We start from the raw sequence: 27,278 nt of genomic DNA, 5'->3' as shown, positions 1-27,278 counted from the left end.
TGTCTTCTGCCACATCACATTGGTCAACAATACACATACACATTCATGTGCACACACTGGTCAACATTCGCATCCACATTCATGTGCACATACAAACTAAATAAGTAAATTTAAAAAATAAAACAAAGATAGTGAGCTAAAAATACTTGAGAAGATTCATGCTCCTAACTAGTTTCTTCAAGTCCATGAAAAAAAATTAGATTTTATGGAAAAGTCAGATAAAATTTTGATGTTAACTTTTTATTTTAAAGTATATCATCATTTAAAATTAAAATGCAAGTCATATTATTGTCTAGGAATCACATTTTTCTACACAAAAAGAGTCCAAGATTTCTGTCTTTTAATTACTTTTTATAGAAAAGGTCACACTTTCCTATCGCCAAATGACTATTGCATTTCACTAAGAAAAATAAGTCCACTAAAATATCCTAGAACTGTGGCCGGGGAGATAGCTCAACCAGTAAATTTCACACACAATGAGAGGGAACAGGAGAGGAAGAAGAGAGGGGAGAGGACAGAAAGAGGAAGAGGGAGGGAGAGGAGAAACCCAGGTGTTCTGCTATATATTTGTAGTCCATGAGCTAGAGAGGCAGAGACAGACAGCTCCCTGGGGCTCACTGACCAGTTAGCTCAAGAAGCTCTAAGCCAATGAAAAATGCTATCTTAAAGAATAAGAAAAACGAAAGAAAAGTAAAACAAAAAAATGAATTGAGCTATTCCTCCCTTCTCTCTCTGTCTGTCTCTGTCTGTCTGTCTCTATCTCTCTCCTTCTCACACACATACATACACACACACAACTTCTTCTATTCTCTCACCCATGCCCACACATACTCATGAACACAGCACACAATATCCTATAAACCCATAATTTACAAGAATGGCAAGGACATAAGGCGTCTGGTGAATCCAAAACACATTCTTGATATCCCACCTATAATGTTTATGATGGCTAGTTATCTATTAGAAGATCCTCCTTCCTTTGAACATCATAGGCTGTGAAATACTAGAGGCATGTTTACAGTATTATCCATAAAACACTTCTGCAACTAACTCCATGTAGCTTCTTATATTCAAACAATAAACTAAGTATGCATTTTAAACCTTTAAGCCTAGTAAAACGAAACCCTTTCAAAGACACAGCAGGCAGAAAATCAAAGTGAGTGGGTTCTTATGACGAAACTCCTGGAATGCATTTAAGCCATGCACTTGCTTATCAGGTAGATTTCTACGAGTTATTCTTTCCTGTCCCAATTTTTCAATCCCACTGTTCTCTACTTTGGTGTCCTGTGATAACATTACTGGCCAAGTTTCACTGTGTAAGAGCATTCACAGGGCACTGACATGCTCTATCTTCACAGCCCGGTGAGACAGAGCAGCCATATTCCCTGGTGTTGGAGCAATAAACAGGACCAGATGTCATACATTTTCTGCTTCACACAGAAGCCCACCATGGCATGGGATGTGAAGGTACCTTGGTTATGTCACCTGGAGGGTAACATGAATACTAAACAAGGTGGCATTAATTTGTATCAGAGTAAAAATAAACTAGAGTGAGGTTGGTGCGAACCCTAAAGAGCACTTAGCAGTTGAACACAGTTGATCTAGTCCACTCCTAGAGAATGCTCATGCATAACAGAGGGACGATCAGCAGGATGTAAAAGCATCATTGGTTAGAGCCTGGTCAGCAGGGCACATGCCCTTTCAGAAGGTCCCAAATTAGCCCTGGGAAATCACCAGAAGAGGAGACGAGCTGAAATCCTCTGAGTCAAGGTTGGTATTTTCAATGCCATCTTTATTTTTCAATTGTGTGTATGAGTGTTTGCGTGCATATTTGTGTATCCTGTGTGTGTGCCTGGTGCCGGAAAAGGCCAGAAGAATGCTCCCGATCCTCTGAATTGCAGGAGGCTCTAAGCTAATGTGGGTGCTGGCGACTGGACCTAGCACCCTGCAACAGCAGCCAGCACTCCTAGATGCCGAGCCATCTCTCTAGCTCCATCACCAGCGAATTTATTTTTTTAGCTTTGTATAAACTGTCATTCACTTTAATGGGCTGAATGATCAGCAAAATGCATTTCATACGTTCCACATTTTAGAAGGGGCTTGCAACTTTGAAAGAAATATGACCACCAATTTATAAATTTTGTAATTTTTATTAATTTGATAATTTAGAGTTTCATTTAGCATTAGACCGAAATTCATTAATCTTCCTTCCCTGTGCTGCATTAAGGACAGAGGAAATTATGCAAAGGTACTGGGCTGCAAGTTATTTCTCTCAGTTCGTGCAAACTACGTGGTTTGTTGCTCTGCAATAATGGGCAGAAAATTCAAACAGAGGGACAAGATATGTTCTCAAGAAAATTCTGAAAATGTCATCTAATTAAAAGTGTAGGTGGAGAGATTTAAGGTAGGAGGCAACAGTCCAATACAGCAAGGACAACAAAAAAAAGAGTTGGGCTCAGCTCAGCCCCTCCTTAAGCACCTTCCCTGGACAAAGCCTGCCTTTTCACAGGATCCTCTTTAGATTGATAACACACCTGGAGACTGGATAGAATATATTTGTAGTTTTATGAATAATTATGAACCAACATCCAAGAAAAGAGATTTTGTTTGGAAATCTGGTCATTAGCGCATATTTCTCCATGGGAAGAGAAAAAGAGAAGTAAAGGACACTTAATCTTCGCAGACACATCTTCACACTGATAGCCATTCCCTGTGGGATTTGTCTAGGCTCTTGTTTTCTGAAAAACAGGTGTGTTGTGATGATCAACAAAAGTACTGGTCGCCTCTAAAATACTATGCTAGGATATGGCATGCTTATAGGGCATTAAAAGTGAATTTTAATTTTGAGTTGATCTTCCCATGAGCCTTGTTCCTTTGGTCTTAAGATTTGCTGTTTGCAGGCCTTGAGCCCTTAGTCCCCCTGTGATGTGGGATTCTTCTCTGTATGCTGTGAATACCACTGGTTAATAAAGAAACTGTCTTAGGCCTGTGATAGGGTGGAGTAGAGCTAGGTGGGAAAAACTAAACTGAATGCTGGGAGAAAGGAGGCAGACACACTGGAACCTTGCTGGTAGGCCAAAAGTCTCATGGCAAAATATAAAATAATGGAAATGGGTTAAATTAAGATGTAAAACCTAGCCAAAAAGAAGTTAGAGCTAATGGGCTAAGCAGTGATTTAATTAATACAGTTTCTGTGTGGTTATTTTGGGGCTGAGCAGCCGGGAACTAACAAGTGACCTCATATAACACCCCTGCCTCAGCTCTGAGTCCTGGCATCTCAGATATATGTTGGGTCCAGCCATGATAAGCTTAATAGGAACAGATCACCTAAAGGAAGGTCTTAACTTCCTACCATTACCCTGAGGCAATACCTGGCTGCAGGAAGGACCATAAACTAAGATTACCCAGGCACCATTCAAGAACAGACCATCCAAAGGAAATGCCTAAAATTCTAACCCTGGTAGATAGGATCACCTGCCAGCACACTCACCAGGACACTCCTAGACAAAAGTCAGCCAATCAGGGGTCCTGAACCTCAGAAACCCCTCATCCCCACTTTTACTACTATAGAAACCCAACTCTAACTGAGCTCGGGGTTCTCCGATTATTCCAATACGTTGGACACACGGAGAGACCGAGTTTGCAAACTTGTATAAAATAAAGGCTCTTTGCTTTTACAGATGGGACTCAGTCTCCTTTTTGGGGGGGCCTTCGCGGATCTGGGCATAACAATATACACCATGGTTCCTAGCTTTCACGGCATTTTGAAAGTCAAGTTTATGCTTCAGGAGTGGAAAAATGTCCTAGAGAGGTCAAGCATGCCACTTGGCTGTAGAAGCCAAAATGCCATCTATTTTCTCTGTCCTAAGCACATACTGCATTAGCGTAGGAGTCAGTGCTGTTCATGCCTACTTTCCCTTGTTAGCTTGGGAGGTGTTACTAATCCACATCTCAGTGAAAACTGCTTTTGTTTTGTTTTGTTTTGGAGTCTCTTTAACTGATCACCTCTCAACAACAGCTCTAACAACGAGCTGTCCCAGGGGTAGTCTCTCTCTCACCCCTTAAAAGTCACACAGGACCAGTGAACTGGAGGTTCTCGCGAGAAGTCCAAACCTACCAAAGCCCCACAGAGTCCTGTAAATCGCCATCTTTCCTATGAACACAAAGAAGGAACAGCATTGGGGTCTCTTAAAAATATCAGTCTTTACTATGCTCAAATTGAGTCCACAGAGCTACATTCGGTTTCCCCTTCCAACTACAATGGGAAACATATGTATCCTAATTGAATCATTTTAAAGGGGCGGTTGGCAAATTGACTCAGGAATTGTTGCCACTCGGCAAACAAGTTCATTTAAAGTGAACTCTACAAGTTTCAAATCTTCAACTGATTTCTATTTTCTGAGCATTCTACCTAAATTGCCATGTTTATACTATGAAGATTCGTGGCTTTTTTGTCCTCGGAATTTGCATACGCCCAAATCTATCTTTTTATCTGGCTGTCGGAGCACTAGGTAATTTCCTCACCTTCATTTAACTTCATTTCGTTGTTGATTTGTGTCGTGTGTAGGTGATTAATATTCTTGGCCACCACATGACAGCTACTTTTTTTTACATTGTCGTGTTTGAAAGCTTACACAACCTCTTTTCAAAAATACCCAAAAGTCAAATTAGCATAAATTATTCGCAGGCCACTGTAAAATCCTGGAAGCTAAGCTGAGCTGGATGCACAAAACCTCCCGATGTGGAACTTCGCTTTCGGAGAAGTCTTCCAAGTATTTTTATTGAACATTCAACCTTATTAAACCAGGTCACAAAACAGCCAAAAGCATGATTCTCACATGGGAATTTCAATCTCGAGACTTCTCATGCCACAGAAATGTCTACACTGCTACAAAAAAACCAAAACAAAAGTGGTATATATTTTTTTTTATTGAATATGCTCTCTTCAAGTATTTCCTAGGCCTGAAAGACTAACTAGTTGATAAATCGCTATCCCACTTAAGGTGCTTTGAGAATGTTGTGTCAGCTTCTGAGCCTTTCCATCCTCTTAGACAGGACAATGGGGACAGTAAGAGTAAAGAACACTAAGATTAAATTCATTTACTATGTTTAAAACAAATAGATTGAAACTAGAGAAATGGCTCAGTGGATAGGAGCATTTGTTGCCTAAGTATGGGGACTTGAACTTGGACCCCAGTATAAAGCTGGGCATGACTATGTGCCTATAACCTCAATACTGTGGTAGGTGAGTAGAGAAGGCTCAATCAGGCCACAGCCGAGCTCCAGGTTTAGTGTGAAGGCCTGTCTTAAGGAAATGAGGTGGGAAGTGATGAAGCAGGATAAATGGACACTCACTCCCACCCCCAGCACCTATATGAATGCACACATACATACACACGCACACACACGCACACACATGCACACCTAGCACTGTTAATTATCTTGCTACAAAGTAGGAGACCAGGGAAAGTATCGAAAATCGAATCACATGCTTTTGTGATTTTAAGTATACTGAAGTCTGCTCAGTTATTCCACGGGAACTGCAAGCCCTGTTTGATCTGAGTTGATGCCAGCCTCAGTGGTACCCACCTTCCCGACAATAGTGTGCCTATCGCGTGTGCTGGTAGTGCAGATGAGGACCTCAGATGACTCTGAAAGGCGGATTTTTTTCTTTGATGGGTAAAATGCCACTGTTAGGTAACAAAGTGAAGAAATTAGACTAAAATCAGGTCACTATCATTTGTAAGGCTAACAAACAACATAATTTACACAAAGATCAAAACGCCAACAACTTTGATTATCCTTACTAAGAAACAGCATAGGAAATTCCATTTCTCATGGCTGGGGCAAAGCTCGGTGGTAGAGCACTTGGCCCGCATTCAGGAGGCTACAGGTTCAACCAGACAGCAAAAGAGCTTCCAGCTCTTAACAGGAAGAGAGGCAGGTCTCTAAATGACCAGTAGAAAAGAGAACACTCACAAGACTACACGGTCCCTTTGCCAAGCCTGCTAGCCCCTAATCAGTGCAGAATATGCTTTCTTGGCTTTGGCTGTACTTGACAATGAAAAACTACAACATAAAAGTGAGGCAGCCATTACTTCTCATATTTAACTGCATCTTATATTGGACGTACCTTTTGTCTGATTCTGGGTAACACTTAACAGCCCTCTAAATCATTTAAATGATTTTGCTATTTGAATAATGTCAAGAGTTTCATAAGGCTGACTTATTTTACTTTTTTAAATGAGGTCTTACCATATCGCCCAGGCTGGCTTTATGTTCCTTTGCTTCAGACTCTTGATAATATGTTGTGATAGTAGCATTGTCAATAGAATCATTTCAACAAGAAATATCAAAGGCACAGCCAGAGAGAATAAGAACATTTAAACCTACTTATTGATGCAAATAGACCCATATCTGAGAATTAAGTCAATAGAAATTATTCCATTGGGTCAAAAATATATATAGTTACAACTGTTACTTCAAGTTTGTCTACAAAAATAAAATTATAGATTGGTCTGAAATCCAATAACTGTGTCTAGAGAAATGGCTCATTTGGTAAACTTCTTGCCATATTACCATAAAACCCGAGTTTAGACCCCAAGCCCTCACACAAAAGACCAGGGGTGGTGGTTTGTGTCCCTAACTCCAGCTCTGGGGTAGGGAAAGATGATGGCAGACTGATTCCTGAAGCTCAATGGCTAGTCAGTTTGGTTGAATTGATAATTACTCCAGGTTTTCTGATCTCTCAAATATTGTCTCAGACACTAAGACGGAGAAAATTTGAGGAAGATTAACTTGATATCTAACCTCTGTTTCCTATGTGAGTCCGCACATGTGTATGCATACATAAATATACACAGAAAAGTTCAACAACAAATGATAACTATATTTGGACAGATAATGGCAAATCTACACAATATTACATAACGCTGTGAATGAACTGTGATGTCAACATAAGGTTGAAGGGCAAAGGTAGTCCATGAAAGCGTACGCACTGCAGAGACAACGGTTAAAGCACACACAGCTGTTGAACGGAGCTCGACGACAGCATGCCAGTGTAAGCAGTGTAAGTTCCTGCCCCAGCACCGTGCTGTGGTGAGGGGACCCCCACACCCATGGCATCTTTTTCAGGTTTCTTTCACTTTTAATTGTAGTAACTGAATTTCTGAAGGGTAAAATGCTTCTTCATGTTGATAAGCTTTAGTAGTAAAATAATTTGGCAAGTCTGTCAGGAGTGCACAAAGCCATCTCTCTCATAAGACAATTACTTAATGTGACAGGGTGACAGCCATAGGCTGGCAGCTCTAGGTGATGAGGCCAGCATCTGTGGACACCTATACAGTCCACGAAGACTTACTGACATCTGCTTGCATTGAAATTCAAGGTTTATTTGTAAAAAGACACAGAAACCTGTAGCCTTAGGCCATTATATGCCTTCATAAATACATAAAGGAAGGGAAATGCATGCTCATGAGCTAACGTTCCCTAAATCTAAACTAAACAGTCAATAAAAATCTAAAGTGGGCAATAGTCAGACCAAAGGGAACAAAAAGTTTCGGCTTTTGAAAGACGTTTAAAAGAACAAATGTCCCTGTGTAGATTCTCCATAATGCTGCAACAGGAATGAATGGAACCACAGGCTAAAACCTCCAACATGAACCATGCATATTGTGTTACTGTTAAGTAGCTGTGACATTATTGTCCCTAGTGATTCCTTGAGTTGCCCTAATCATAAAAGAATAAAGAAAAAGAAAATTTGTTTAAAAAAGCCAGTTCTCTTGGAATATTTAACTCGCATTATCCCCTTCGTTCCATACCTAAGCACTTGTTCTTCACCGTTTGTTGGATGAAGATAACTTTGAGAATCAGTTGAAAGTAGAAAATGACCATAGTTGATATGCTGATATGTTTACATGGGTTCAGAGGGTTGTACTGCCCTCCCATCCAACCCTCTGATAAACAAGCCACAGATACCCAGTGAAGAGTCCCCTTTCCAGGGGTCCCTTACTCCTCTGTGTCAGTAAAGAACATAACTTTCCTTGTTTCCCATCATGAATACCAGTTTGCGTCACAGAGGAAAGTGCCTTCATTCCAAGTCATTTCAGAAGATGCAGGAAGACATCTGTATTCCTTTAATAACTGCAAACACCATTTTGTATAATCAGAGTCTATGCATTCTGATTTGCTTTAAATCCTCTTGCAAATGTATATTATTCTTCCTAATTTTACAGATGTCATAAATGAGGACAAAATACTTGCAAATCTTAAAATACAGTAAGGGGAATCTAGAGAATTCAGCGTAGAGACTGACCAGGTGCAAATACTTGCTGTAAGCGGAAGTCAGAGGAACCATTCTGGTTACTATTTAAAATGAGTCAGAAAGGCTTGCGCATATCCGAGTGGTCACTGTCACAGGGAGGAAAGCATGCAAAGACACAGAAGAAGTAGCCTTCTTGCTTTAACAATGATGGTACGCAACTGCCGCCAATGGATAAGTCATTTTCAAGCAACTCATGTGCCAGCAAGACCAGCATACATGAGAAGCAGCAAGTCCACGGAATCTGATGTACATCCATACATTTGTTGGCTTTTGTACTAAAAAGCATCTCTAAAAATGCACTGATTTATCAATTTCATTTCAATGTGAGATGAAAATTAAATGTTTTTCAAATCTGTCTTCATGTAGTTGGGATTTGAAATAACTTCGGGAAAACCAGATATAACACAGAATCATACATGGATTAAAGCAAAAACAAAGAGCATGTAGCTGATTTGACAGTCTCAAAAGCTATTCTACAATATATACGTAGATGCACATAATGAAATATATCTCAACATATCTATTAAACAATTCCCCGTATGACTGCCCAGTCTTGAGAGAACGCTTTCTATCATTACTGAGAAAATTTGAGAAAGAGTATCATGTTAAACATACTAGAATAAAGTTTTGATGAAGTGTTACTTTAAACTTTAATCATTAAAAAAGATTCATTCATTTATGAGTCCTACTCAAACACAGGTGACCAAAACTAGGCATAGACCTGTGATTTCAGGTACTCAGGCAGCGGATGCAAGGAGATTGCAAGTTTAAGGTCAAGCTGGACAAAATAGTAAGGCCCTGCTTCAAAAATCAACAAGTTAGGTGTGGTGGTGCTTGTCTGTCATCCCAGTATGTGGGAGGTTGAAAAGTGAAGAACGTGAGTTGTAGGCTAGCCTGGACTACATAGAAAGATGCTGCCCCCTAAGTCAACCAAACAACAATAGAAACTTAAAATGAGTACTAGTCAGGTCAAAGGGAACAGAGATCCAGGGCTCGGGAAAGAAGTTTAAAAGGACAAACCTCCTCAGGCCGATTCATCAGTACTTCAAGACAGGAGAGAAGTTAGCGATAGGATAAACTACCCCTTTAGAGTCGCACAGACCGCCACTATGGTTAAATAATCATGACACCATCGCCCCCAGTTTCTAAGGACAAACGGAATGCACTTAGAGTCCAGATTGTGAGTTGTAAACATTCATTATCAGTTGTTAATGCTAGTTTCCTAGTTAATATTTCTCTGTAGGAAAAAAAAATGAAGTAGCTATTTCACTTCTGAGACTATTCTTGGAAAGCAAGGAAGCTTACTAGGGACAATAATTCCAGATGTCACTGAAAGAAGGCACAGCAAAAGAGGTATTGACTAATTTCTATATCAGACATAACATTTGAAAAATTGGTAAATGAATTATTTCTAACATCCAGAAACCCTTTGTATTAGTGAATAAGTTGGCAGCCACATCAGAGCCAGAAGGAATATAAGTTACAGTACAGACAATTTAACTTTTAGCCTTGGGGACTGAACCCAGTGCTTTGTGCAAGTTAAGCAAGGACTCTACCACTGACCTTCACCCCCAGCCTGCACACAAAACTGAATGTGTGCCAACAGAAGGAGCAGCTTCTGTATCCTTAGAAAACATAAGAAGTCATCTAGTTATGAATCACACAGAATGAAGCCAAGGGCCCTCAGCTTTACTGGTTGTGCGGATATTTTTATGTGACGGAGTTCAGAACAAATGGTTACTACACAACTATTTTCTTAACATGTATTTTCCCCTCTTAAACCAAGAGTGGTGTAGGTTGAAACAATCAGGAAATCTAGTAAGAACTTTTAGCCTCTCTGCATGTAATTGATTATCAAATATCTGTGTATCCTACTAACATGCATTTGTAACCCCATGACTGATATTTACGAGCGCTAATTTAATTGTTGGTGCTGTTTTGATTTTCCAACGTTTTTCTCAGGAAAAAGGAAAATAATATCCCCAGTAATACAATTTGCTTGAAAATTTGTTTGACATCTTAAACATAGATGCCATTATTCCTAGTCTTAGATGATGTTGTTGATGGATAACAACTTGATGATTATTATAAGATTACACTATAAAAACTTGCTTTACATGTCACTAATAACATATGACATTTTTTTTTGTAAAAGTCCAGAATCTAAAACACTTAACAGTCTTTGTGTGGTAAGGTGCCATACTTAAACAGTAGGCTCTCTTGTCTGAACTTTATATATTCAAAATGTAAAAAAGCAAAAAAAAAAAATAGACTACAATACAATCTTAATTTGTAACACTTGAAGTTAAAACATCTGGATTTTTAGAAAGACCTCAAGAAGAAAGAAACTAAAAGTACAGTGCCCAAGCTGCCAGAGGGGTCTTCAACAAGTACCTGCTTGCAGACAGAAAGCATATTTTGTCTCTATCAAGCTCGCCTGACCCTAACTCCCTCCCCGAGCTACTAATGGAATCTCATAAAGACTATTTGAAACCAGAGTTACTGTTTTAATTACTTAACCCACCTCAGTATTCAAACAAGCACAATGCGTGTGATATTTTGGCAAGGCAGGAAACGTTTTACACAGCAAAGCAGCTAGCGTGATTGTAGCAAGGGCGCATTAAAAGCTCGGTACATTCCCATTTCTCTCCAGAGCACACAGTTCTTCTGGGCAGCCCCTCCCCCCCCTCCGCCCCGTCTGCTTACCCCAGGAATACTGCATTGAGTTTGAGAAGACACAAGGTGCCTGTCAAGCATTCCAGACCAGTTCCAAATGTGTGCAGAACTCCGGAGAAATAGTCTACAGGCGCAAGAACCAGGTACCAGCTAAAGGTGGCCGAGCCTTGCTGTGCTGATGAGGAAAATACCACGGGCTACAGTTTTCCCTGCTGGTTTGAGATGTGTATTCTTAGTCAGTATGACTTTGTGACTTTCTAAAGTTCTTCAGATGTCAAGAGCTTTCTCTGATTCCGGGACCACTTCAGGCAAGGCAGAGGAGCCCATCACAGTCGGTGAACCAAGGCCAAGTGGGAGGCTCTTTTCCTACTTTGAATTACGTCAGCTGGCTCAGAAGAGAGACGCCTGTAAACTTGTCAAAGCAGAGTAACACTTCATTAATATCAGATGCATGCCTTCAGGCAGCCCTGGCCACAACAGGGCTTTTAAAGCTACTTTCTGCACTATAGAACAATGGATTGCGCAACCGGATACACTGTTCGCGCACAACTACTGTCCTGAAGAGTCTGGGAGGACAGTGAGAACATCCTTCTGCTCCCACCCGATGAAGACAGACTCTCTTTTTTGTATGCAGGAAAGTGATCTTTTTCTTTTCTCTTTCGTTGCCTTCCAAGTTCTCCGAGCACATAATTACATTCCCAGTCAAGTACTGCTTGATTAAATTTATTTTATCTAAAATTGAAAACGTGTCTTCAAAAGACATTTTCAATCCAGGTGTAGTGGTCAAAAATACCAGCACTCAGAAACTGAAGTAGACGGAGTTGAAGGGAAGCCTGGACTACCTAACAAGAGACTGGGCTATAAAACCATACCCTATCTTCAAACACTACTAACAACAAAAACCAAGCACACAAGAAATCACACACACTTTACAAAACCAAAGTGATTCCTTCTGTGCCCCGAGGACCTTGGCACAATGCATATTACAAAGGGTAACTATCTAGAAAACATAAAACAGGGATGGCCTAAGGGTACAGCGCTGGTTGTACAGCGTGACAACCTTAGTTCAAATCCCTAGCCCTCCCGCTGTGCAAGGGTTGCCAGTGGCAGTTGCATGCCTGTTACCCCAGCACAGTTGAGGGGAAAGATGCAAATGGATGGATCCCTGAGGCTCTATTGGCCACCAGCTCAGCTCCACTGAGAAAACCCATGCCAAAAGAGTGGGGTGGTGAGAAACAAAGCCAACTGCCAACCTTCAAGCTAAGGGTTTGTTTTCTAGTAGCTCAGTTTTGAATTTCATGACAGGTTCTCACTGAGTTGCTCAGGCTAGCCATTTGTCCATTCTGTAGCCCACGTAGGCCTTGTCTCAGCCTCCCAAATAGTTGGAATTATAGGTCTGTGTTACCAAACTAGACGCTTCACACTTTCAAATGGTTGGCAAAGTTATCCAAAGCAGAAGGGAGTTTTGTGACACACGATGAAGTTTCTGTCTTTGTTCACTCATAAAGATTTATGAAAACTCGGTCACTCTTTCTTCACACTATCATGGCCTTTCAGCAGAGTGGGGTCATTGTATAGTTATGGCAGGCAGTACGTGACCTAAAAGCTTTCCATACTTCTAGTGATTCTCCGAAGAAACTAGTCAGCCCCGACAACAACTATGCGGGGAGGCCGCTTTGGTTCACTCCTGGGCCGTAGCTCAGTGCTGTGCCACTCCATTTATATAAAGTCCTTGAAATGAAGGACAGTCCCATGGCTGCCAGCATTTACAGATAAGGAGTAACTTGAAAGCTGTCGTCTGAGAGTAACCCTGGACTTGAAGTTGTCGTGGCTCATATTTTGGACTCTATTCCCACAATGCAGTAGCCAGATATTCCTGTCTGTTGGTTCAGCCTCTGTGGGATCCACTAATTATCTGAAGAATATTGCATCTGTACTGAACATGTACTTTTAAGACAGTCATTTAAAAATATTGGAAATAGCTTTTGTCCCCTATATAATTCAGTATACAAACCACTAGTAATGTGTAGAATGTATTTCCACAAGTGCTGTATGGGACAGCAAATGTCATAGGCAACAGCTTACTCTTGCTTTTGTTCTCCTAAGTTTTGGTGTGAGACTCGAAACAATCACCACCAAGGCCAGTGTGAAGAAACTCATTCCCCACGCTGGTTTCTAGCTTCTGATTTCAGACCACATGGTTAGTGGCCAAGTTCAGTTTTAGTTGCCTTCGCTGTGTGTTGGAAAATGAAGGTTCACTTTTGTCTCACTGTGTAGATATATAGTAAAACATAATGGGCATCAAAACATTATGCTGTGCATCTTAATTTGTTTTCAGTGTGAAGGGTCTGATCTAGAACCTTATACCTACAAAGCAAGTCCTCTATCACCAAACTATACTCTAACGTTTCACAAGGATTTTAATTTTTTAGACTTATTCATTTTATGTATATGAGTCTTTTGTCTCTATGTATGTGCATTATGTATGAGCCTCATGCCCATGGAGATCAGAAGAAGGCACTGGAGATCCTGGAACTGGAGTCAAAAATGGTTGTGAGCCGCTACATGAGTTCTTGGAATTGAATCCATTTGCTCTGCAAAGACCAACCCAGCCACAAAACCTTTGATCTACTATCTTACTATCTGTCCTGCCTACAAAATATGCTAGGGCAATGGTGGCACAAAGCTTGTGGAATTAACCAACCAATGTCTTATTTGACTCAGAGACCTCAGGTAAAACCAAATACTACTGGTCTAAAAAAAAGTGTCAATAAAATGACTCCTAATGACATTGTATATACCCATAGATCAGTGCCTTGTTCAACCATCATCAGAGAAGCTTCCTCCTGTGGCAGATGGGAACAAATACAGAGACCCACATTCAGACGTTACACAGAAAGCCTTTTGAACATACAGCTCTGAATGGGATATCGCCATCAAATTATTCCCCTCAGTAAGACTTGTAGATAAAGTGTCAGAAAAAATGTTAGAGTCAGAGGGGGAAAAAAAAGCTCACATGAACTCACAGAAACTAAAGTAGCAAGCACAGGGCCTGCATGGGTCTGCACCTAGTCTTCTGTGTATGTATTACAGCTTTCAGTTTAGTTTTGTTTTTTTTTTTGTTGTTGTTGTTTTTTGTTTTTCAAGACAGGGTTTCTCTGTGGCTTTGGAGCCTGTCCTGGAACTAGCTCTGTAGATCAGGCTGGTCTCGAACTCACAGAGATCCGCCTGCCTCTGCCTCCCAAGTGCTGGGATTAAAGGCCTGCACCAGAGGTATAAATTGGTGCATCTCTGATTCTTTTGCTCTCTCTTATGGCTCATTTCCTCCTGTTGGCCTGCCTTGTTCAACTTTGATATGGTCGTTTTTGTTTCATCTTATTATAAGCAAATTATGTATAAAGTTCAAAGTATGAAAAAATAGTATGTACTTTATACAAGTGGTTACAAAATAACTCATGGTGATTATAACAACATGTAAAAGACCCATGCCAGTCCAAGCCAGACAAATTCCAGCAAGGAGAGAAATGAGCATCCACTTCTACCTGAAACTATGGAGCTACTGGAATCTGTTAACCGCTGAGAAAAGGAAAGACAATTCTAAGAGTGCAGCCCTTGGGAAGCTGAACACTTTCCAGCACAAAGACCATAAATCTGAAGGTATTTGGGCAGCATAAACTGGTCTTTTTTCTTCTCACAAAATTGGTCTTGAAGATTTTTTAAAAAAATGATTGTCATAAACTTGGGTCAGTAGAGAAAGGAAGAATAAATTGAGGAAGAATTGAGAGAAAAAGATAAATATGTTCAACAAACATTTACATGGAAATCAAAGAACCAATAAAAATACAACATACATATCTATGAAGATAAATATGAAAAGTAATGACTACCAAAACCAAGTTTTGTGTAACAGTTTTCTTATAGATTGAAACATTCCATCCTGCAATGGAAGGTCGTTAAACAAGAAGATCAACAATTCAAAATAGCTCCAGGAAGTCCCTGAAACTGACCAGATTCACGAGGCCCTTCCCTGCCAGAGTAAACAACAAAAGCTGAGATCTCTCAGCTTAACAACCCTGAGCTGAAAAGATGACTCTCAGAGAACAAAAGCTGCAGAGAAAACTGAGTGAGACCAGTCAAGCAGCCTGTAAGAAGCTGAAACCAGCCAACCAGTCTGTAAGAGGTTTAGAAGAGAGTCACTACTGTCGAATAATCCTTTTGTACACTGTGAAGATGTGCTGCTCTCATTGTTAATAAAGAACTGACTGGCCAATAGCCAGGCAGGAAGTAGTTAGGTAAGAGAGCCAAACTGAGGAGACACAGCAGAAGCAGGAGATGAATTTGTTATGCTGAAAAAGGTACTGATATGTAATAGAGCATAGATAAGAAATACAAGTTACTTTAAGATGTAAGAGCCAGTTAGCAATAAGTCTAAGCTATTGACTGAGGACTTGAAGTCAATAATAAGTCTCTGTGTGGTTATTTGAGAGCCGGTGGTCCAGAAGAGAAACTTCGCCTACTGTCACTTTGAAGGGACACTCTCCAACCTTCTGAGTTGTCTTCCGGTTGGACAGAGTGCTTCAGTTTGCCAGTTTTTATGTACTGTCACCAATACTGGGGTAGTCATTGTTTATGCAGCTATCTTTGAGTCATTTCTGCTCCTATGAATAACCTCTCAGCCATACTTCTGTAATAACTCAATCAAACTCATTGGTTCACTAAGTTGGACTTTGGTGGTATCCATACTTTGGTCTGTGGCAGACTTGCTAGATGGAGTGAGTAGACTTGTTGTGTCTCCTCAGGAAGTTTTGTCACACAGCGACAGGACAGTGGTCATGGTCATATCTCAAAAGGAATATTTTGGGATAAGTGAGAGCAAACTTTATTATGTTTTTATGTTCTTTTAATTAGGCCAAAATTATACCATCGGTTAATATATAGTTTTCAATGTTTTGCATTCTAACATAATATAGCAAATAGCAGAAAGTTAGGAAACATCCTTACAAGACTCATGACATATAAACATAGAGCATTAACATGTTCATGTCTTCCTTTCCCTTCCCCTCCCTTCTTTTTTTTCCTGTCTTCTCTCTTCTGCCACTCCCCCAATCTCACATCTATGAATAGTGTCTTGCTGGGTTTACCAGGCTGCACTGAAACTTTCCAAGTAGCTTGGAACTTGAGAAACTTGTGCCTCCCCCTGGGCAGTACTGGTACTAAGGTTGTGATCCACCATTGTGTGTCATTTAACATTTTAATTAGATAATGTGGGTAAACAAGAAGACACACAACCAATTTTTCCCTTCCCAAAAAGAATTCTACTTTAAAATTTTAGAAAAAAAACTTGTAAGAAATTATGACTATTAACTGTGTTTGTGGTTTGCTGGCAGTCGTTTGAGGATTTCTTTTCAAAAGTTTAGTACATTCCAAAACTTTCTACAGTGGGTTTGTGTTACTTTTCCAATGTCATTTTTTCCCTCCTAATAACAAACAGGCAATCAAGGGTAACTTTCTAGAGAAACTGGCTTTTCTCTCGTAGTGATGGGTGGAAAAAAAGGCCTTGTATATGATACTCAAGGGTTCCATCACCAAGCTATACCCTAACCTGAAATCTTCATTTAATACATTTTGAGACTGTTTTTGTTTTTTTCCTTTTATTAAACAGATTTTCCCCCATACACTAAAATCTGAATACAGTTTTCCCTCCATCTACTCCTCCTAGTTTCTCCCCACTTCTGCTCCCATCTAAATACATGCCTTTCTGTCTCTTATTAGAAAAGAACAGGCTTCTAAGAGATAATAGCAAAACATAAACAAAATAAAACTTCATAAGATAAAACAAAACCCATCATAATGAAGTTGGACCAGATAAGCCAACAGAAAAATAAAAGAGCCCAAGAAAGGTCACAAGAATCAGAACCTCACTCGTTCTTCCCTTCCAGAGTCCCACAAAGGCACTAAACTGAGAGCTATAGTGTACTCAGAGGACCTGGTGCAGACCCATGTAGGCCCCGAGATAACTAACTGCTCCATATGATCCTCGCTCAATTTTGACACTTTTTCTTTTTGAGAGAATAGTTTGTGTTTCTGTGAAAGCAGACACCAGCCTGCAGAAATATTACAGAAATGCAAATGACTTTGTTCAATAGAATGAGTCTGTCTATTAGAATACAAATGTCTTCAGTCTTATGTGAAAAATAAACCTCTAAATTATGGTTTTATTGCTCTGTAGAGGATTAACCAGTTCAAAAATCATAGTCTTAACGAAGCATTATTTCTTCCAATGATTCCAAGTAGGATGTTTCTCTGAAAATCTTTCAAACTGGCTTGATCACTCTGCTGGTTCCCTCAAGGAACAAAACCAACCAACCAAGCAATACCAAAGGTGCCTTTAGAAGACAAGGATCTTGGCCATGATACCAGTACTCCTGAGGAGGAGGCAGGGAGTTAACAAATGGAAGGCAAGCCTGGGGGGGCTGCATTCCAATAATAATTGCAAAAAACAAAAGCCTAAACCCTTTAGCGTATATTTATTACATTTTTTTTGAGACAAAGCTTCTCTGTGTAGCCCTGGCTGTTCTGGGACTCACTTTGTAGATCAAAGTGGTCTTGAACTCACAGAGATCTGCCTGCCTCTGCCTCTTAAGTGCTGGGATTAAAGGCATAAATTTTGTTTTAAATAAAGAAATACCCTGAAAATTTGGAAGCATTATACCTGGCAATAAACCTTAAACATGAAATAGTGTCTTTCTTTTGGACACTAACATATATGGTTGTTAGTTTTCCATGCCCAGTCCACCTTGATTTACAATGCTGCTAAAATATATTTAAAAAAATGGAGAAAAGCTAATAACTCAAAATGGTTTTAAAAGAAAAACATTTATGGTTTTATAAGGATGAGGGTGAAAATTCTACATGAAATATCAGTGTTTTCACAAGCTTGCAAAAATTAATACTAAGCAACATTATTTTTTTTTTATATGTTCAGTGGGATACTGCTTCTCTTGCTTTCAAATGAGATTGTGAGACATTGTACTGAGTTGGTTGGAAGATCATAAACAAAAAAGCTAAGAACAGCAGGCACATGAACAAAGAAACAGAGCAGGAAACTGGCCATTCAAGGAACCTGCACTGAACAAGGGACGGGTATTAGCCCAGAGATGGCTTGCAGCTCCTGAAACTGACAGGAATAAAAAATTCAAAATAATTTGATTCCTTTCCAATGTTATAGGAATCAAAAAAAGAAAGAAACTTCAATTCAGATAAATAAATCCCCACCAAATAGTAATTATTGGCTTTTCATACTTCTGGTAAAATTTCAATTTAGATATCCATGATTTAGGAGAATACAAAAAGTATACAGACACTGTTAGAACTCTAGAGGGCAGTCCTAATGAAACACACAAACTCTTTTAGAAAAGAAGGCATTCTGCTACCAGGAGGGTAGGCAGTCCAGTGACTGCCTGTGTAAACAGAGGCAGGGAAGGCCTTCAGTCATTCTGATTGTTCAAACCCAGACAACTTGCCCAATTGTTGTTTTAAACTCTAAAACAGCAGCAGACCTTTGTGGAGAGGGATGTGGAAGCCAGAGTACAAATACACGATGTTGCCAGGAGACAGGAAAAAATGCAGAATTTTGGAGGCCACATACTCCAAGTGGCCAGTTCAGACTTCAAAGTCCAGACTGGTGATCCAATCAGCCAGGATCGTGGAGCACTTCCTTCGCTCACACCCCAGTTGGGAGTTTCTGCATCAGTAGTGTTGTCTTTGATTACAAAGACCGTGATATGCGTATGAATATGGGTAATTATGGTATGCGTGAGCCAGACAGTGAATCAGATCTGCCAAACAGAATGCTGGCGTGTATGCACACGCAAAGACTCACATGTGGTTTTAGTAAATAACAGCCAAACACGTTATTTTCTCAAGAAATAAAAATAGGAACCAATTTGACATGCCAAGTTAAAATAAAAAAAAAAAGGAAATAGATACACACACGCTTGAGTTTTCTTTCCACTGAACGATCTAGGCTGACACTAAATAGTACAATTTTTACACTTCATGTAACATTTTCTGTGCTCTTTGTCCCTGCCGAAGAGCTTACACTGTCCCTAAAAAAATCATCATTTGGAGGTGGCGTGTTAAACTCAAGCATAGTACAGTCATCTAACTGAAAGAGTTGAAACTAACCTCCGTTTCTCATAGCCCATTATCGGATGACATATATTTAAAAAGACTACCACACTGGGTGAATAAGTTGAGTAACTTTATCTGCCGTTTCCACTTAAGCAATCCTAGGAAAAACAAGAGAAGAGGTGGGGACGAGGATGCTTTGGCCTCGTTATTTCTTCCAGGATCTGTTCCTGCTGTCAATTTGACCCTGAAAAGCATATCTCAGAATTCCTGAAGCTTAGAACCCACATTCAGCATGCAAAGTTTTCCTTCTATGCCACTAAAATTAATTAGACATCTTTCTTGAGTTAGTCTTAGAACCAGTGATGACTTTCTCTAGTAAGTGAATAGACCTAAGTAATTCAAGACATTGTACATAATATTTGAATGCTTCCTTTAAAAAGATTGCCAGTAGAGTATGAGGCAGATGCTATGGATTACAGAAGACACATAAAGGGTGTTTTGTTTGTTTGTTTGCTTGCTTTTTTTTGGAGACAGGGTTTCTCTGTGTAACTCTGGAGCCTGTGTAGTCTTTTCTTAGCCTGCATGAGGCCTGGGTTCTATCCCAGGCACTGTGAAAAGGCAGCCAATCAACTGACAACCAAATCCCCACAGAACCATAGTCTTGGATTCCACCCTCTATTCTGCGTTCTCAATAGAGTCTTAGACATTTTGACCAAAGTAAAATTATTATTCCCACACTATTTTATCTTTCATAACATATACTTGAAGGTACATTTTTAATATCTATGTGAAACAGATTAAGTATATTTAATATCTTGGATACAGTTAATGTTCATATTTATATGATACATATGTATAAATATGTACCTTCCTTAATTAAAATAAATTGAAGAGTATCCACTAGGCTAATTTCAGCTTTAATGCTACCAATGTGAACAGAATTGCTTTTCTGGGAGTAATGCAATTTAGTATGTTCCATTAAGTAAAAAGGTACAGTGGGCTTAAATTTGGAGATCTGAGTTGGTCCTTGCTTGGCTGCCTATAGCTTAGCTGGCTAAGCTGTTTGATCTGCCTGAACTTCAGAGTTCTCTAGCATAAAGAGATGTTCCACTGGGGGTTGGGAAAGGTGGGGCGAGAAAGACACCTGAGAGGACTGGGTGATAATTTAGTTCTGTGAGTGTGGCGGGGAGACAGTTAATGTCATCATCTCCGAGTTCACAGTTAGTGTTGGTGTATAATAGCTTGGCTAGTGTTGGTGTGGGAAGCTTGCTTGGTTCACTGCACTTTCATTTGGTATTTGTTTACACCGAAGCTTGGCTATGTAGTGAGCTGGAGAGCACACTCAATAACTGTGCTGGCACTCAGAGGCAGTGTATGCTTTCTCTGTAACCACAGTATTGTTAGCCCGTTCAGCCTGTCAAATAGGTTATACCAAACAACAAATGTGATCTTTGTGGTGTCCTTTTGCTGTATTTGCAGAGAAATTCTTATATTTAAAAATGTGCATTTATAAGCTTGATGTATGGAATAAAATAAGCATCAAGAAAATATCTGTGAGAAAATAATAAATGTGTGATAAAAATATTATTTTTCTATATTCTAAAGATGTATTTATTGTTATTTTATGGGCATGGTATTTTGCCTGCATATACATGTATGAGCTGTATGCACGCCTGATGGTGGAGAGACCCGGGAACTCTGCTGAGGACCCCTGGAACTACGGTTACAGATGGTCGTGAGCCACAGTGTGGGGGCTCGAAACTAAATCTATGTCCTCTGAACCACTGAGCTATCTCTCCATCCCCAAAGGAACTAGTTTTACAAGGACATAGAACATCACAAAAATAAGGCCTTGATCTAAGAGAGAGGTTCCTACCATGGGATTTCATTTGACTGATGTCTTTAATGACAGTGATGCTTTCAAGATGTAAACAGAATAAACCACAGAAAACATGACAGTTTGCTCTCTGATTCTGACCACAGTAGCATAGTTTGAAGTTTTTTCCCCAGTCTTTTTTTTCTTAAGAAATGTTTTAGGAATCAACTCTGGAAGAAATATCCACTCACAATCAAAATTATGAAAACACTCCAGGCATGACTTGCCCTTTCCTTCTTTTTAAGAATACAAACTTGAGACTGTTGCTTTTATTTCTTGTAGAATTTTTGAAATCTATTATAAGCATGGGACCGTTATTCAAGTTTTAAGATGTGGTTCACAACTGCTTGACCAGGGGGATCATTCTTCTGGGGTGTTCATCATCTTTCTGTGAAGTATTCATTTAAGTATCCACACCCAGATTTTATTTGTGTGCGTGCATCATATGCTCATGTAGGTGTGCACATATGTACATGAAGGTCTCTTCCTCAGAAACTCTAGTGTTACAGATGTGCACCACTGTGCATGACTTTTACATATTTGCTAAGGATCTGCACTCAGGTCCCCATGTTTATCTGGCAAGTATTTTAGCAAACAAGCCATCTTTCCAGTCTCAATCTTTTATTTACACATGACCAAGAATGAACATATTTAATCCAGACCATGGCTGAGTGGAAGGATTAGTAAGGCAATTTAGAATAAAAAGAAAATCCTTATAATGACAACCAAGATTTTTATACAAATGAACACACGCGTGCACCTGTGTATCTTCATCTTTATCTCCTTTCGCTGTGCACCTGTGGCTCTCGGAGTGGCAGCCTGAGCTCTTGGTTAGAGGTCCCAGGCTTTAGTGGTGTGCACTGAATCCTTACAGCGATGCAAGGCTCCTTAGTTATCTGCACACACTATGAGTAACTTGAGTACAAGCTTGCTCAAGTACGCCACAGTGGATGGTGAGTTATTACCAATGTGAGTGTATGCTACTTAAGTGGCTAAAACAAGCCACAAGTACTTCAGTAAACATCTTACTTCAAATCATCCGTTCTTAGTCTTGCTGTAAAGTGGACCCAGGGGCAACCTAAAGTTATAGCAAGGCCTAGACTTCAACCCCTGAGACTCTGCCGTAATTGCTATGGGATACAACTCGGGCATGTGGAGTTTTAAAAGCTCCCCAGGTGATCCTAAAGTGCAGTCAAGGTAGAGAAAGATGACTTTAGGGTAAGAAAACTGTCCTCTTTCTTCTGAAGGCTTCATCACTGTACAGATTTTGAATTCTCTCTCTTGAATGTATACCACAAAACCCAACAGTTACTAACTGATGCCAGAGGCTGACCTAATACTCTGCCTCCATGTACCTTGGGTCTCTTCAGCTGTTCTTCTAGAAGGACATCTTCCAATGACCCTGAATGTGCGGCTCCCTTTAGTGTAGAGTCTAAATATCTGATTTAAACACGTGGCAATGCTGACTTGCTCCAACTTTGCTCTGTCTTCATTGACATCTTCGACCCAAGTTCTTGCTCTAAAGGTTTGGAGCAGGCTTGCTGAATCTCATCTCAGCCCTGGCCCTAGTATGTCAAACCTTGCCCCTCTACCATGAGGGGACACTAAAATTTTGTCCCAGACTTCTGCCTTGGGGAACTATTGTGCACAAATATGGTCATTAACACTACCACTGGGCCAATTTATTCATTCCAGATGTGCCTATTTCCACAAAACAGCATTTAGGTGTAGCTGATATTTTTGGAAGCTGAAGAAATGAATCACAAGAGAATTATGCTGTTTTTATTATAAAAATGTAATGGATATACTTAGGAAAAACACTCCCTTTCTGTAATAGGCATGCTTTTTTGTGGTCTCTGCTTGGCCCCTGAAATCCACAGGTGCTTCGGGATAACCTCAAGGCTTCATCTCAAACAGAATGAACAAATCAGGAATGTTCTAGGAAGTTATTCTTTAATATCATGGAATTTGGCCTTGCTAGTTTTCCAAGAAGGCTGAACTTTGCAAGTACTTAAAAAACTTTCTTTCTCCTTCCAAATTTACACGAGGTATGCACAAGAATGTGAAGACATTCCCTTAGTTCAAGGAGTGAGCTTCGTGCCTTAAGATTATGAGGATAGCTAAAGGTGACCCTTCCTCCGAGTAGGCTATGCTTCTGAAGCACGCGCTGGAATCCAAGTTAGATGCAGATTTAAGTAACATTCTTAGAGGACAGAGCAGTTCTGACAAAGCCTCACACAGGAGTAGCCATGTCTAGCCTCCCGTCTGTTCCTGGTTCCTGGACAAAGCGAGAGCCCTTGGCTTCTCTTGCATGAATTACGAAAGAAGAGTTAGATTTGCACTGAGTTGGCCTGCATTGTACAAAGATGACAAAAGATGACAGGTTCACCTTGAGACAATTTTGAGGAGGTCAGAGTAGCATTTTCTTCAGGAGACGACTTTACAGTGACCAATTTGGGATCCTTACCTGCTCAGAATCATGCTCGCCATAACCGGATTTTATTTATTTGTTCTTAAATTACCCATTAAATCCATATCTTTCTTTTTGTACTGCTTTATTTCTTTTTTATTTCTAATTTCGTAAACTAACTCAGATTGCTCTTTTGTATTTATTATTTTGCGAGAGAGTCCCATATAGCCCAGGATGGTTTGGAACTCACTATACAGCACAAGATGACCTTGAATTCTTGATTCTCCTGCCTCTCCTGTCTCACACAGTGGAATTACACATGTGCACCACCATGCCTGTATTTTGACTCTGATTAACTGTAGTGATGCTTGTTTTCTGCTCATTTACCTTGAACATTGGAGACAAAGTAGTCAGGCTTGATGACTTTGGTATCAAGAATCGCTTGGGCTCCATCTTGACTACATAGCCAAGTGATGTACAGAGTGTTGTTTTGCTCCCTAGATCCTGCCTTCTACAATGAAGGAATGGAAACGCTGGACTCTAACAGATTTATATGGACAAGTTCACAACAACAACGTGACGTCTCATGCTCAGAATGACTAAGGATTTACAATGATGGGTGTGGAACATTCTATCAAATATAGGACCCTCCGATCACAGGAGCTGCCCCTCACATGCTAGCAGTAGGTCTTTAACAGTGAGTGAGTAATAAACAGGTAACCCGAATCAAAGGCAACAGTGTCTTCTGACAAACAGTAACATTTAAAAGCATTCTGCATTCGGTTCACTGACTTCCCAATGATCTCTCTGTGTATATTTTTCTGTCACCCTCGATTTCCCTTCAGAAAAGGACAGGTCTCCCAGGGATGTCAGCAGAAATGGCATAAGAAGATGCAATAAGACTAGGCATAAACGAGGCTGGATGACGCAATCCAGTAGGAGAAAAAGAGTTCCAAGAGCAGGCAAAAGAGTGATACACCCCTACTGCCACTGTTAGGAGTCCCGCAAACCCCATGCTAACCAACCATAGCATATGCAGAGGGCCTAAGTGCAGACTCATGCAGGTTCTGTGACTGCTGCTTCCATCTCTGTGAGTACCCGTGAGCATAATTGACAGAATGACTGTTGTTAAAAACAAACAACAAATTCTAGTAAGAATATAGGGGAAAGGATCTTATATACTTTTGGTTAGAATGTAACTTGGTCCAGCCACTATGTGAATTTCAAAAAAAAAAAAATCTCAAAAGAGAACTACCATATGATCCATCAATATTGCTTCTGGCCGTAGACCCAAAGGATTCTAAGTTAGTACACCATAAAGATGTTTGCATAGTGTTTATTACGGAACTATTCACAATAGCCAAGACCTAGAATTAACCTAGCTGCACACCAGCAAATGAATGGATAAGGAATATGTGAGGTTCATAGTTAATGGCGCATTTGGGTTAACCGAAATGAAGGATTAAATAACATAATTATATGAAAGTAGATGAAACTAGATGCCAAACCAGAAACTCAAATGTTGTATGTGGAATATGGATTTTAAAAAATAGACATAAAAAGGATGAGGACTATTTGAGAAGGTTAAAAGGAACAGCTTGAGTGGAAATGTTAGCTTTGAGGATGAATGTGATCAAAGTTAACTCATGACTTTATTATATAATATCTGCTAATAGTTTCTCCATTCTGCGTGTTTTCTGTTCCCTCTGTGATTATATCCCCTGCTGAGTAGAAGCTTCTTCATTTGACATAATCTCATTTGCTGATTTTTGCTTTTATTATCCATAGAATCTTGGTCAGGGCCCATACATTGGAGTACTTATAGTTTGTTTTTTCCTAGTGGTTCAATCATTTCAAATCCTACATTTAGATTTTTGTTGTATTTTAGTAAGTTGTTTTATGTTGTAAGAACTAGGAACCCACTTAATTCTCCAGCTTATATATCCAATTCCCCATCACTTGCTTGGACTACACAGTGGTAAAAAATAGCGACGTCTTGAAATTTACATACAAATGAATGGATCTAGAAAAAAAACATATTGAGTGAGGTAACCTAGACCCAGAAAGACAAATATAATATGTATTCACTCATAAGTGGCTTCTAGACATAAAGCAAAGAAAAAAACCAACCTACAGTCTACAACCCCAGAGAACCTAGACAACAAAGAGGGCCTTAAGAGAGACATACATAGATTTACATAGGAAGGAGAAAGAGACAAGGTATCCTGAGTCAATTGGGAGCATGGGGGTCATGGGAAAGGGTATAAGGGGGTAAGGGAGGGGAGTGGAGAGAAATGTATAGCTCAATAAAAGTACTACAAAACAAAAAGAAAAGAGAAAGAATTTTTTTCTCAATCTTGTAGAAAACCAGTTGATTATTAAGTATAGAAATCCATTTCTGTATCCTCTATTGTTTTCCATTGGCATCAGGTTCCTATTGTATATGGAAGAGAGTGCCATCCCATCGTAAATCAATGAAATTCTGTCATTTGTGGCAGCAGGGATGGAAATCAATAACTGAAAATAATCATGACCTGAAAGACTAACACCACAAGTTCTCTCACAATTTTGGACACTAAAAACATTGGCCTCATAGAAGCAGATGCTCAAAGAGCAGTCAGTAGAGCCTGGGAAGGCTGCCTGGAAGGAGACTAGAAAACAGAAACTGAGATACAGTGGGGGGAATTAGCTCTAGTGTTCTAAAGTATAGTAATGCAATTATAATAATACACAGTAATTTATTATATGTTTCCGAATAACTAGAAAACTATTATAAAATGATAGCTATTTTAGGAGAAAGAAGTGGTAATTAGGTTGAGTTTCATCATTACATGTTGTATACAAGTATCAGCTTATTACACTGTACCCTAAAAATACATACAAGTATCTAATGTTATTTTAAAAATGTCTATTCATCTTAATGACTTTGCCAGTAGTATTTTCTAATTCAAAGTAAGACATCTGAGTAATTTGTTCTTTTGGTGTAATATTTTGATTATCTTATCTTCAACTTCAATGGGATAATTATAGTCATTATTTCTTTAACGTTAATTTCTTTTGATATCAGAGATTAATGTGGTATTAAAATGCTGTTTTCCTTAAAGGAAATAAAATCTAATGGAGATTCAGTCATCACTCAATATCCATAGACAGCTGGGTCTAAGATCCATTCTCTTAGATACTAAAGTCCAGTAAACGATACACCCTTCTATACCTTTCACTTTAAATTATCTTTAGATTAATAATGTTACCAAGTAAAGAGAACCATGGTAATCAACAAAGACAGCCATAAAATGTTTGTCCATTAGTTGGTTATTTTAAGGCATGAGATTTCATCCATGAAAGGCAACTGGAACTTTGTCTTAGTGTTTTCAGCTCTTTGTTTTTGAAATGAACTGTTAACTTTTATAAAATGGGGCTATCGCTCTTCGGTTTCCAGAATTTCCGTGCAAGGGACTTTGTCATCTTAAATACATTTTTCAATATTAGCAATCTACAACTTTTAAACAAATCAGGATTTTGGGGAAGAGAGAAAAATGTGCTTCTGCAGAAAGTCCCAGTAGAAGGCAATGACACCCGTGACTGTCATATACCTGGAGTAGCGAGGGAACTAGAGCATCATGCAGGAACTGGCATCTGGGTACTGGTTTGCATATTGTCAGGAGCTAGTGAAGAAACTAAATCCTCAAGATATTGTGGGAGTTTTGAAAGTATACAAATGACAGATGTGTATTAGGACAAGTGACAGAATATGTGCCAAGACAATCTTCATTTTGTGGTGCGGAGAGTGAAGAATTTAATAATGATCTCCTTAGAAGGAAGCCCTTGCCTTTCCTGTTTGCCTTCAGTGCTGCAGTCAA

General features: G+C 39.5%; 1 protein-coding gene across 11 annotated transcripts in view; it reads right to left on the bottom strand.

The window, feature by feature from the left end:
- The window catches only part of Cacnb2 (calcium voltage-gated channel auxiliary subunit beta 2), a 345,264-nt gene that overhangs the window by 140,214 nt on the left and 177,772 nt on the right, over positions 1-27,278 (bottom strand). The window contains exon 1 of one of the 11 annotated variants that reach the window (XM_075970546.1): positions 11,030-11,374. The exons of the other annotated variants lie outside the window; for them this stretch is intronic. Coding sequence (XP_075826661.1) covers positions 11,030-11,080 — 51 coding nt within the window. The 5' untranslated portion in view covers positions 11,081-11,374. Of the gene's footprint in view, positions 1-11,029; positions 11,375-27,278 lie in introns of those variants that run through there. 11 annotated transcript variants of the gene reach the window in all.

Source organism: Microtus pennsylvanicus, chromosome 4 (assembly GCF_037038515.1).
Source record: "Microtus pennsylvanicus isolate mMicPen1 chromosome 4, mMicPen1.hap1, whole genome shotgun sequence".
Classification (NCBI taxonomy): Eukaryota; Metazoa; Chordata; class Mammalia; order Rodentia; family Cricetidae; genus Microtus; species Microtus pennsylvanicus.
This window is presented reverse-complemented; position numbering and strand designations above follow the sequence as displayed.